The 13,826-nt window shown below is 38.6% G+C and overlaps 1 protein-coding gene across 1 annotated transcript in view; it reads left to right on the forward strand.

The window, feature by feature from the left end:
* CCDC7 (coiled-coil domain containing 7) overlaps positions 1–13,826 on the forward strand; it is a 172,200-nt gene that overhangs the window by 6,097 nt on the left and 152,277 nt on the right. Inside the window, exons 2-3 of the mRNA XM_069086464.1 lie at positions 338–663; positions 1,214–1,309. Coding sequence (XP_068942565.1) covers positions 388–663; positions 1,214–1,309 — 372 coding nt within the window. The 5' untranslated portion in view covers positions 338–387. The remainder of the gene's footprint in view (positions 1–337; positions 664–1,213; positions 1,310–13,826) is intronic.

Below are 13,826 nucleotides of genomic sequence, written 5' to 3' on the forward strand. Positions count from 1 at the left end.
ACACACACACACACACACACACACACACACACACACACACACACACAATCAAAGGCTTCCAAATATTCATTAAACCAGCTTCTACTGATCCTTAATACATTTTCTTAAAGTAGATGAGGCACTTTTGCTGGCCTCATTATGATTCATTACTAATGTGTAAATGTGTATCTTACTGCTCTGAGTTAATTCAGAGTTATTTATACTAAGGTTAAATGACTGAGACATTGGAATAATCTGAGTCATTGCATTAAGAATATAATTTAAGTACATTAAGAAGAGGATGTCTTTTTTAGTAAGCAAACAGTAGTTTTCTCTGATTGTTTTAATCTTTTCATAGGAAGAATAAGAACCTACCATCTAAACTCCGGAAGATAAATAAAAAACAAAATGAAGCCATCAAAAGTTAAAATTGCAACTTTTTCTACAGGCTTGGGAAATTCACAATTAACTTCTAGAAAATTTTCAATTATTTCAACAAACTTGGCTAAAATAAGAAAAAAAAGTAGCACAAAATTTATTAATGAAAATGAAATAATGTTCCTTGCTCCTCCACCTGTAGCAGAATCAATGCTAAAGCATGCCATTGCTATTCCATCTGAAAATACAGAGAATATTCTAGATGATGAGCAAATTGTTAGGCAAGTTACTCAACATCTTAAGGAGGTAAGAAACTCTTTAAAACAATTATGATTCTATACTGTTGATTTCTGAATGTCTATTAACTTTTACTTTTCAGAGATCCTGCCCTGTTTTCCATGTATAAAAACAGCCTGGTTCATTCTGTCACTTCCTTTGGAATTGTAGGTAGAATACAGATACATTTTATCTGGGGATAAAATTCTAAGCTACTTGAGGCGAGAACTGTTTCATTTTTGTTTTTGTATCTTCATTGACTAGCACAGTTCCTTGCATATAGTAGCAACTTAATAAATGCTTGCTTTCTTGCTTGATAAATATAAAATCTGAAAGTATTTGAGGGTCAGTGGTTTGGAGGCAATGTAATAGATTAGTCTGAAATGAATATCCTTTAGTAACTCAGATGATTATATTAAATATGAAATGTGTCACTGGAGAAAATTAATTATGTGGCACTGGAACAGGTAATTGCCTATGCAAAATAGACCCTGTCTTGGTTAGTTATGTGTCTGTGTTAGGTATATTTTAATTGATATTAAATTTTACAATTATGTTACTATTTAATTGTTTTTGGCAGATTTCATCTTCTTTAGAAGAAACCTATGGATTTGACATTGAAGGAGAGCGGTTGGCAGAGAGAGTACCAAAGCCAGAAGGAGAAGAAAATACACCTGTATGTATATGCAACCTTTGTTGCCAGGGCATTAACTGTAATAATAGCTCAGATTTTCTTTTGGAGTTCACATTTATAAACAGAATGATCAAAGTAGAAAATTTGTTAGTGCTAATTCTGGCAAAGAGATGTCCTGGTGAAACTATCCTTTTCCATATGCAGAATTCAATAACCTACGTCTCTCAAGTCACTCAGATCTAGAGGGATGGACTGATTTATCCAGGATCCACTGGCTACCCAAGCAGTCCTTCAGGGATATTATCCATCAGGATCTTCTATGCTGCCCCTTGACAAGATTTTTCTGGTTGGCTAGATGATTACGTCTTTCACTGTCTTCTCTACACCCACCAGCTGCCTTTCAAAGACTGCCCCCCTGGGTCTACCATTTTAACTTCCTTTACCACTGGTTCCTTATTTGTACTTTGCCCAGCAGTGTGTTGACAATAGACTTCTTCCAGGATTTTCAGCAGCAGTCTTCTGAAATGAAAGATAATTTCCTTTGGCCTTGAAGTTCTTGGTTAGGTTAGTGGTTCCCAACAGGTTGATCATAATCTACCAGCTGATCTTGAAATTTGCCTTACATGGTTTTACCTTCCTTCTCACTGCTTGCAAAAATTCACTGTGAGGAGAGGAGTATAACCCATGGCTGCTGTCACAAAACCCTGTCTGTGGCTTGTAAGGGTTTACAGCTGAAAGCTATGCTTCGCTTCCATTGCTGTCATCTATTTGTTAACATCATATCTCCTCCTCTATCCAAAAACAATCATTAAGACTTAAGTGAATTAAAAAATTTCATTATCAAGGAAAAAGGTTAAGAATTCCCTAGCTAGATAATATGCAACTTTCTTGCCAATGATTCTCTGAGAAAAGACTTTTTATACTACAGAAAATAACATATTCCTCTTCACTGCCTTTAGACAGGTCTTCAGGATTTTAAAAATTAACAAAAATAGTTAAATAGTGCTTCTCAGTTTAAAGAGTCCTTTAATATTTGCTGTCTCACTTGATTCAATAAACCTGTGACACAGGCAGGACAACAGATGATATTCAGACTCAGAGACTTTATTTAACTTGCCCAAGGTCATATCACTAGTATATGGCAGAACCAGAATTGGAACCCAGATCTTCCGACACTAAATTCAGTGTTCTTTTTACTTCACCACACTGTTTCTAAGGTTTGGATGACTGATAATCATGTAGTGCTGGTGTGCTTTCTTGGTTTCTGTAATCCAGCTGTCTACCTTTCCTAGGAATTAAAATTTTATTTGTGCAGGGATGTTTCATGGTGCCCCAAGGTATGGACAGTCATGTCCTGCTCAGTGTCATTAAGTGGTTCCAGTAAAAATTGACTTTAGGACAAACAGTATTTCAGGGAATAACTAGTTTCATAGGAACAATGTTATACATGGGGAGATACATTCTTGGATGGCCAAAATTGCTACTATTAAGGCTTAAAATATTAAGGGATAGTGGAGGAGCTTAGAAACTACATGGTGAAAAACCAGTAGTTATGCTGGCTTGGAACTGCAGGTTTTTGTGTCAGTGGTGCAAGGTTGAGTCAAGGTGAGATTTATTAGAGCTCACTTTAAGACCATGCTGGCAAGTGCTGACTAGAGGTGAGCAACACAAATAGCAACAATAAAAGACTTTGGGGAAATCAGATTGAGTCAGACAACTCCCTGGCATTTCTTGAATTTTTTGCTTCCTTATGCAGACAGTGGCTCAGAATCTTTGCATGGCTATCAGTATTTCCATTTTTCTTAGCCTTTGAATCCTGGCAATCTGCAGATGCTCTGATATCACGCTGGCATGACTTTTTCAGTTTATGCTAGCTCTTAATCCAGCCTCTTCTCCATAGCCTTCTTAGAACTAGGCAGGGATTGTCCTTGCCTTGACTGAGGCTTTGCCTGAACACTGGCCCCCTATAGACAAATGGATGACTTGTAGTTGTAATGGCAGAGATGCTTGCAGTACTTCTGGCAGTTAGGGTCCAGAGGTTGTTGAACTATGATGGAAGCTATCTCAGATATCTGAAGAGTGAACAATGATGCAAATCCCTTTAGATAACAGTTGGAAGCAATGATCCTATCCTCAGAATATACTTGAAATCTCTTAGATTTTTTTTTTTTGCCAGGTAGACGAGAACCTCTTAGGGTTATTGTCCCAATGCAGGTTGTTTCTAGACCTCCACTCCCTACAGACCAGGCCAAGGTGACATCTTGCCTAATGGAGCAAGCTACTCATCTACTGTTCTTTTACATATAACAAGTCATTTTTAGATAATATGGTGGAGTGTCTCCAGATTTTTGTAATCCTATTTAGAACTGAGATACTTAACATAAAATATGCCAATTCTTTAGGGACACGAAGGTAAGATTTAGCATGGAATTACCTTTGCTCTAGTGGATCAAATTTTGGAGGGCCTGGAATGACCTGTGTAGAAGGAATTAAGTTCATGTAGCTTCCAGCTTACCGACATTTATTTGATAACAGTGTCTGTGCTGAGATCTAACTTTGGTCATGGCCAAATTATTATTTCATACTTTTCCAGACCCTCTGATAAAAAGTAGGTGTACAATGGCTATAAGCCAGTATAGCTCAGGAAGTACTGTTATCTACCACTGTTCAGGCCAAGGGGTCTACCCAAGAAGATTGATCATACCCAGGCTGCCTTGCCTGAGTTTTTAGATGAAGGGAGGGTTAGACTTTTCCCCTGCTTCCATTTTCTATGCTGACCTTAGTTTTGCCCCATGATCCATTTGCTTTTGATCCTTGACATGAAAATTCCAAGTTCCCAAGTATTTAGGATGCAAGCAGTAGTGGATCCTGGGGTACCTTTGGGATGTATCATGGACTTGCTGTTGCCCTGAGAAGGGTGACTACCCCAGAGATCTTGTGCCACCCTAGTAGCAGTTATAACAGTTGAAGGACACTCACATTGTTACAGATCAGTAACCCAAAAGACTGATCCCCCATGGATTTGACTTAAGTATATTTTTTAAACACATAATATTTGAATATTTAACAACTCTGGAATTGTTCATACCAGTGAAACAACATGTGAAACAAATAGAAAAGTAAACAGTGTAGAAGTCAATGCAAGGCAGCCATCCCTGTTTCTTAAAAATCTGCTTGTTTAAAGATAACAAATAATGTTAGTGACCAGGTCACTTAACACTGTTTTAACTTCATGGATTGTTAATTCTAAAGATTCACTTGGGAAAGACAGACTTCTACTTTGAAGTAGAATAAAGACCTAAGTTTTCATTTCCTGCTTGCTAGGATCATGGAATTTTCAGATAAACAGACATTGTCTTTACAATAGGCAGTTGGCCCTAGCATTTTAGGCTTCCAGGGATGAATTCCTGCCCAGAGCCATAGAATACACTGTCCCTGATATTTTCCTTCAATTGTGCATGCTTTAATCTGGAGGGGACTACTGTCATAGCAAAGACATTTAATAGAGGCAGCTGTGAGGATACAGAAAGGAATTTCTAGACTATGGCCTATTGGGTCTGAAGGAAGCCAAGCTCTGGAGCAGATGGAATGTAACATTGTCTCCTTAGTTCTGAAGGATCCTAGTGGTTACTTGAGTTTTCTATTGTGAAGAATGTGTACACACTTGTTCTCATTCTTGGTTGAGAAAGAAAGGAAACACATGAAGTATTTCCTTCCTAGAAATCCAGGCTTTCTATTTGAATATGTTTTCTTTTTTTTTTTTAATTAAAAAAAATTTTTCTTAAGCAATTGGGGTTAAGTAACTTGCTCAAGGTTACATGGCCAGGTGTTTCTGGGTGGGTGCTAAGTGTCTGAGCCCGGGATTCGATCTCCAGGTCTTCTCAACACTGGAGCCGGTGTTCTTACTCGCTGTGCTACCTGGCCGCCCCTGAATATGTTTTCTTTAGAAGCTGTACTTAGTGTGGTTTAATATTTTGACTTTATTTTCATCAAATACTAATTAGAAACAAAGTAGTAGCTTCTTCTTTGATCATCAAGGCAGTAAATATTATGAAGACTTGGTTGCCTTTTCATTCAAGGACATCGTGGTGTTGGTGTTAAAGTGTTGAATTTTGAGTAAAGAAGAACTGAATTTGAATCCTGCCTCAGACGTTTAATAGCTTGAGTTACTCTGGGTAAATCATTTAGCCTCTGAACTTCAGTTTTCTCTTCTGCAAAATGGGAATAATAATAGCACCTACCTCACAGGGTTGTTGTGAGGGTCAAATTAGATAATGTTTACTAAATGTTTAGCAAACCTTTAAAGTATTACATAAATTACATACAGACTGCTGCTGTTATTGTTCATAGCACCATATAAATGTCAGCTAGATGATACAAATTACATATTAGAATATGGTAAGCATTTGCTTGTCTTTGAATCCATTATGTACAGAAACTCTCCACACTTCAGTTATCAGCTTACTAGAAATATTTAATTACGTGAACATAAGACACTTATATAATACTGCAAAACAAAGAAAACAAAATTGACTGTCTTTGTTAAACATGTTGTGGAGGTATGAAGCAATCAGATTATAAAGAACAAGGAGAGAGAACAAGGGAACAGGATCTTTAGGTGAACTAGTCTTCCAGTGACTCTTGGGACCTCATGGAGCCTAGAAGAGTTTCTGTTAGTTGCTGACAGTAAATAATTACCTTTGAATAAAGTACTTAAGCCAGAAGTTTAACATTAGTTTATTGAAAACCTAGGTTGGAAGCAATTTATGTGGTAACAGGCTGTTTGGTGCTACTTAAGTATGATGATGATCTTTAAGAAGATAAAAGCCTGGGGCAGCCAGGTGGCTCAGAGAGTAAGAGCACTGGCTCCAGTGTCAGGATGACCTGGGGATTGAATCCGGGCTCTGACACTTAGCACCACACCCAGAAATAACTGGCTGTGTAACCTTGAGCAAGTTACTTAACCCCAGTTGCTTAAAAAAAAAAAAAAAGAAGATAAAAGCATTCACATATTCATTTTCAAAGAGATTCTCTTTGTTTAGAGTCAAACTTGCTATCAGTGGCTTGAGTATTGTCCTACTGTTTTTAGTGATATTAGTGACAGGTTTTCTTCTCACAACCAAAGCCCTATTTTCAGGAGTAAAAAATCTCGAGACTCTGAAATGATAAATAAATGCAGTTGTGCATCAGGTCTGTTATCTTTCCTTGAGTCTAGCATTCTTCCCCTGATCTCATTGATGGTAGTGCCATTCCTTTCTTTATAACCAGAGAAGAAACTCCTTTGGGTAGACATCATCACTTCATCCATGTTAGATGGAGCCCTATACTTCTCAGTTGTAGTAACAGTAAAAATAGGGCAGCATGTAGTGTTCAGGCCCAGCATTCAGTACTCTAGGTTCCTGCAATGTTTCTACTGGTCATCTGGGGAAAAGATGCCATGTTCTTCTGAGTTGGGCCTGTTTGCAAAATCCCCATCTGGTACTCTGCATTCTTTGATGGCAGATGCCCCAGAGGCATCTCAAGTTCTGTTAATGATTCCTTAAACCTTGCCAGTTTCAGTCTGCCCCATAATTCCAGAGCTCTTATAACTTGTTCCTCAAATGCTAGTGTTGTATCTCACACTAAAGCTTGTGATAAATCTTTTCCTGGAGGCAGTTTCAGCAATGTCCAAGTCTTTAGGGAGCCAGTGGACCCATGGTTGCTGTCTGTTAACCAAGTGCTTGACCTGTTAGCATATGCATAAAGGTCATTGCCACCTTCTCTCTGAGAAGGCCCACTATGGTATGTGTGGTGCTGGGTAGATTTATTTCTTTGTAATTTAGGAAAGACCTAGGTGAAATTTTCTGACTTTCTTGAATGTGAGGATTTCATTTAGAATCTTCCAGGATTGCTTTAGTCTTGGAGCTTGACCTGTTCTGATTTATCTTTGTGGAAAGGTTAGTAAGAGGTGATCCCAGTTTGGGATATAGTATGAGAATTTTCTCTCTTTTCCCACTTGTTTCCTTGCTCCTGTGTATGTAGGGTGAGCAGACAGACTTTTTGAATTGGTTCCAGGATTAACTGAACTACTTGTTCTCTAACCTTCTGGACTCTCTCTAGTGAAACCAAAATTTTGTCTCATCATAGCAGACAGAGTCTATCTCTTCTTGCCAGGGCCTTTATCACACGTAATTTCAACCTTTTTAGCAATGAGGTAGGGTATCAGTTTTTATGTGGGGATTGCAATACTTTTCTTGTCAATATATAGGATATAGATTTCTTCATAGGTGGCTTTTCTCATGAATTTGTTAGCCTCTGGGTTCCATTGCAGCTTTTAACAGGGTTGTGACTGGGTCTTGGAGCTACAGTCTTCCCATGCACTGCCCTCCCATTATTCCTTAGCTTTGACTTGGAATCTGGATTCAAGTTATTCTATATTGGTTCATTTTGTCCTCACCCACTGTTAACTTCTTCTCAGAACTAGCTGTTGTTAACAAATATAATATCTTATGAAAAATAGTTAGCACAAGAACAATTTACTTAAAATAACAAGCACTGTGATATAAGAAAATATATTATCAAATACCTCCTAATATCTGTGGCCTCAAAAAAATGACCTTACTTTTCCCCAATAATCCAGAGACAAAATGTAGGTCCTGGTTGTGAGTCTTTGTGGCTTGGCCCCTAGGCTCCCAAGGTCAGTCTCGGGCAGCTGAAAATGCTAGACTAGCCACCTGTCCCTGTATAGCACAGAAGGTACTGATGCTTATTGATGTTTCAGTTGCTGGTGTGGTTCACCTTGAAGTTCATTGAGAAATCAGGGCTCATAGGGGCAGCTAGGTGGCTCAGTGAATAAAGCACTGGCCCTGAAATCAGGAGAAATCAGGGCTCATGCTGGGTCACCTTGTCAGACATTGCTGCTTCTGCTGAGTATGTGTGGGGGAAACAAACTGTTCTTGGTATTATTAAGTGAAAAAATTGAGACTGAAGCAGATTTGTTTTATTTGTTGTGTTGTATGATATAGCCTAGCTGGGTGTTGGCATTCAGATGACTGCTATTCTGAACTATGATGAATGGTGGTGTATTAGTTCTCATTGGGAGGTAAATCTTTTGCTTGGCCTTGTGTGTCAGTCTGCTTGTGGACCTAACTTTTATTTCTTCTGGTTGTGGTTCATATATTAATTTACTTGATGAGGATATTTTTTTCTCTCTTCACCAGAGGGAAGAAGCCTTATCTTTGGTGGTATTATCAAAGTGGGTCATGTTCAAGGAAATGTTCTCACATTTTGGGTCTTGGGCTCATCTAGAACATAAAACTGATCTTCAGTCTCTGGTATAATTCAGTCTGCAAATTGAAACAGAGCTTTTCTAGATATTGGAAGTGTCATTGAGTCCTCAGGAAGCTGTCTCTCTCCCTCTTGCAGACAGGGGTTGGCCACCACAGATTAGGTGAAACAGTGTCCTTAGATAGAGTGACTTACAGGGCAGCTGTACCCTACTTCTGATATGTTGGGGCTGCATTACCCTATTGGAGAAATTTATGTGAGACACTGAATCTAAATAAAAACCTCCCGTTTTTCAGTAGTACTGGGATTTGGTTGACTAGTGTAGCACAGCACAGCCATCATATGGGAATTGAGTAGAGTCATCTGCATTTACTATTTCTGAATGCATTACTTAGCCCAACTTTATGCCAAATAAAGTTTTTAGCCTAACCAGATCCCATGATGGAACTCATCCTCTGACCAAATTGTTGAGATGTGTTTAGTATAGTTAAGGGAGGGGAAGAATTTTTGTATGGCTCTCTACCTTCCTGATGGAACTTTGGTAATATCTGGGATCACTATTCCCTACCTTTGATACTTGAACTATATTTGCTTCTGGAGTGAGTAAAACCCAATCAAGATATGAAGGGGTAAGGAATAAAAAGGGGTAAGGAATAAATGATGACTGTATTTAGCTTGTATTAATACTGAATGCCCTTTGGGTTGTAAAGTCCTACAGTTTTTTTTCTGGGGTCCATGAATTCAGTGTTTCAAGACCTTCTGGGCCAGGAAATGGTGGTTTAGCTCAATGGCCTGTTCTATGACTGGAATCTTATCCAACAGGCTGAATTGGTTTGAATTGAACCATAGAACCTATTCTAGCATGAGCTGTTTGCCTCATTAAAAAAAAAATCACAATTTGACAAGACAGAAATGAAATTCTTAGGGCTCTCAGTAGGTTAGCAGGGATATTTATATGGATCCACAAGGTAATGTCTGTATTGGGTGTGTGTGTGTGTACACATGTGTACGTGTGTACATGTGTATGCACACAGAGGGATCATAACCTCCATGCATTGATTTCTCAGCTATATGGGCTATGATGTGCTTCATACCTTAGTTCTTTGCTTTCACTTTGCCCTCATTGATTATTGAAGTCTAACTCAATGCTTTCTAATGAACACTAGAGGTTGAGGGTTCATTTTAAGAACTGAAGTCCTGGTTCAGTTCTGCCTTTATCTTGATATATCTTAAACCACATAAACTGTTGATTATGGAGCCAGAAGCATTCTATATATGCATGCATCTTTCTCAGGCCACACTGCCCCTCATTATATCTTGGCCTTGTGGATACTCTACAAATTCATCAGTGCAGAAAAGAGCAAAAACAGTCTGGGAAAAGAAACTCTGCCAGTTAAAGCCTCATTTTTGACAGGGAACCACCATGCCAATGGGGTACAGTATCTTATCCTTGTCCACACTGATTTCAGGAACCTATAATTCCTTCACATTGTCTGGGCACTCATTCAGTGACATTGAATTATTTTTCAGTCGGTTCGATTTAACATTCCTGAACACTAGAATCTATAAGCAACTGTGTTGTTAAGACCTCAATTTAGATACCTGATAGATCAATTATCCTCATATGTCTGTCTATAGATTATCAATTCTGTATCTTCTAAACCTCATATAACCTTACTTGAGTAGTAGCAGGCAAGAGACAGTTACTCTTACACCTTAAAGTGTATGCTCCCTTAAGTAGACATGATGTCTGCACTTCAGGGATGGAAGATCCATCTTGAATAGGACTGGGCATCTCTTCTGATGTAGCTCAGTGGATAATGCTCTTGTCTTTTTCATGTTTCTTCAGTGGAAGCTCATGAAAGCTTGTTTAAGGATTGATGCATGGTTGCCCATGTTCTCTGATGATTGCAATTACATACATGTAACATGAAGTCTGTATATTCAGTGTATGTCTGGGTTGGGGATCTAACAGGCTTGTCATCAGGATTACTGTAATTCTGGTCAACTCTGTCTTAGTATCGAGGGGTTGTGACATTAGATTTTTACTATGCCCCTTCCCTCATTCTTTGGGTACAGTGCTGTGTTTGAGGTAATTGAATCCTTACCTAAATTGACTTCTTCCTTTTGGTTAGGCTTCACACTATGGCTACCAATTCTTAAAAGAAATTTTCTCACTCTTGGGCTTGCTTCCCAAATTACTCCCTACTGGGGTCTCTAGTTTCATTGCTAAGCTACTCTGTTTAGTCTTTCAGGTGAAGGTTTACTGTTTTATGACATCGTTTTCAGTCCAGTGGGTGTACATTTTGGAAATGTATCTGTTGTTAAACCTACCTTCAGAACAGCTGGACTTCCCTGTGACCTATTCAGGAATTATGTTCTGATGTTGTACACTCATCTGTCCAGAACACATACTTATACTCACTTTTTACCTTTACTTGTCTCATTTCCATAGTCAGTGACTAAGACTTGAGGCTGACCAGTCTAACTTGTCTTCTTCTTTAAGAAGTCAAACGCCCATACAAATGGGAAGCTAATCATCATTCCATCTTTGGAAGCTCTTAATCAGGGAGCCAGATCCAACTGTTTTTCTGCAGCCTTTGCACAAGCAGATTTTCCAGAAGCTGGCAGATAGGGTTGTAGTTCAGTTTCCTCTCACTTAGGTTGTCATTCTGATGCCCTGCCATCTGGGGCTAACAACTCATGCTAGTCTGCTACAGTACTTTTTTGGATCCTAAATTATATCTAAGATCCAGACTAAAGATATAGGAAAATATGGTAAGCATTCCCCATAATTACTGTAGGCCTTTTTCCCTCCCCTCCTCCCTCATAAACATTGTCTTGAGGTCCAAGAAAGTGTTCTGATTGAAGGGATATTGTATATGCCCATTACTTGACAATGAAAGTTGAGTCAGAAGCAGGTATGGTGGATTTAGCCCCTGATTATATCACCACATTAATGCCAGCCAGAGAATGGGGATGCTGGTGGTTTTAGTAAAAAGATAATCTTTTGAGAGTTAGATAGAAAATTAACTTCCCTGATATTCTGCACTTCTTTGCTCCTATCCTCAAAAGGACTCTACCACTCTTGAGCCTCTGCCTGATGACTAGTCTTCCTGCTTGTCTCAGATCTTTTTCTTGTCTTAGTGCTGCAGAGAAACTTTGTTATCAACCCAGACAGACTTTTTCGGTTTATGCTTGTAAACTTTCCCAGTTTGGTTTTTGCCTTCTTAGCTCCAGGTGCCTGCTGCCCAGTTGCTAGCACATTAGTCCTGGCATTCAAGGAATACTATAGCAAGGAAAGTTTACTGAACCAGAAGTTATAAGGAAAAGGGTGTGGCTCAGGGAAATAGCAAAGAAAGGAAATAATTTCTTTCTTGTAATTTTTTCATTCTACCCCAAAATGTTCAGAAATAATTTTGTATTTGTCCATATTTTATACTGTTAGAGGATAGCATAGCATGATTCTCCAGGGTGCAGGCAGCAAAGACGGCTATTATCTGGATAGATATTACAAAATAGTTTTATATACATTAAGGTTGGTCTTTGTTATAATGTGTTGATAATATTCTCAGTGTTGTTTGTGGAAGTATTATGGAATGTATGATTATATACAAACTAAGTACAAAGCTAAAAAATCTTTGGTAATTCATATATAATTAGATTTATATTGTATGTCTTTTTGAAATGTTTATATTTTTATTAGATATTGCTGATATGTTTTTGTGCATGTTTACTATAAGATGAATGCTTCTAAACTTATAAATAAAAATTTAAAAACTGTCTTACTAGATTTAAAATTTACTTGATCTTATCAGTTTCCATTAGTTCTTCTCTATGCAGATGATGCCTAGATCTATATATCTGTCCTTAGTCTCTCCTGAGCTGCAGTCAAGCATCACCAGCTACTTATTTTTTTTCTTTTTCAATTCTGCATCCCCCTATCTTACCCAGACTGACACAGGCATTTCAAACTTAGCATGTACAAAACAGAATTCATTACCATTAACTTCCAAACCTCCCTGTTCCAAACCTCCTCACTCTTACCTCTTACATCCAGTCTGTTGCTAGATTTTGATGTTGTTCTACCTTCAGGACATTTCTCAAATTCTTTCTCTTTGGTCAGATAGGTGCAACTCTAGTTTAGGCCATCATTGCCTCTCACCTATACTATGGCAATAGCTGCCTAAGTGATTTCCCTGTCTCAAGTCCTTCTGTACTCCCATCTGTCTTTCACTCAGCTGCAAATGTGATTTTTCTAAGTGCAGGTCTGACTGTGGTGACACCCTGCCTGTTGAGCTCCAGTGACTGCCTATTACCTCGAGGATTGAATATAAGTTATTTTTTTGGCATTTAAAACTCTTTCCAATTTGACCAATCTCTCTTTTTTTTTTTATGCAGTTGGGGTTAAGTAACTTGCTCAAGGTTACATGGCCAGGTGTTTCTGGGTGGGTGCTAAATGTCTGAGCCCAGATTCGATTCCAGGTCATCCTGACTCTGGGGCTGGTGCTCTTACTCACTGTGCTACCTGGCCACCCCTTGACCAATCTTTTTATTATTTATTCCTTAACATGTATGTAATTTATTGATCCAGCTTCACTGGACTGCCTGTAGTTATCAGACATAACACTCCATCTCTCTTGATGCCTTTGCACAGGATGTCCCACATGCCTGTAATGCTCTGCCCCTTTTCCTTTGCCTCTTGGTTTCTCTGGCTTATTTCAAGACAGATCAAACTGCACAGTTTACAAGATATGGGAGATATCATTTCATTGATAGAAAAAGTTTTTGAAAATTATTTGAGGGAGTAAAAGACAGTGTTTCTGTCAAAACAGTGTAATGAAAGGTTATGGAAAAATCTACTTTCTTTTCAAAAAACATTAAGAAATGTGCTCAAAAAAGAAAAAGAGAGACAACGGAAAGGGGAATTTAAACAATCTTTACAAGGTAATTACCAGATAAAACTAAGAATCAACCAAAGGTAGCACTATTAACTCTACATCCTGGCTGACTACTGTCCTGACTATAGCCCCCTCTTCCCTCCAAGGCTGAAGTCTCTGCATGGCTTCTATTGACTCCCTGTTCATCAATCCTTATTATATTCTATTCCCCCCCCCCCTTCTGTGCATGATAAAGAGTGAAAGCTGTGGACTGAGGACTGAAGACTATTAGATTTCCACTTGCCCAAACCCCAGATCTCTGTGTTGAGGGCTCTAAGCTGAAGGGCACGCATGAAAGGGCTCTGCATGGCCACTGCTGGCTGCCTGCTTGCTGGACCCAACTTGGACACTAA

This window comes from Petaurus breviceps, unplaced genomic scaffold (genome assembly GCF_028583685.1).
Source record: "Petaurus breviceps papuanus isolate PSGF00001 unplaced genomic scaffold, PetGlider_PUasm1.0 178, whole genome shotgun sequence".
Taxonomy (NCBI): Eukaryota; Metazoa; Chordata; class Mammalia; order Diprotodontia; family Petauridae; genus Petaurus; species Petaurus breviceps.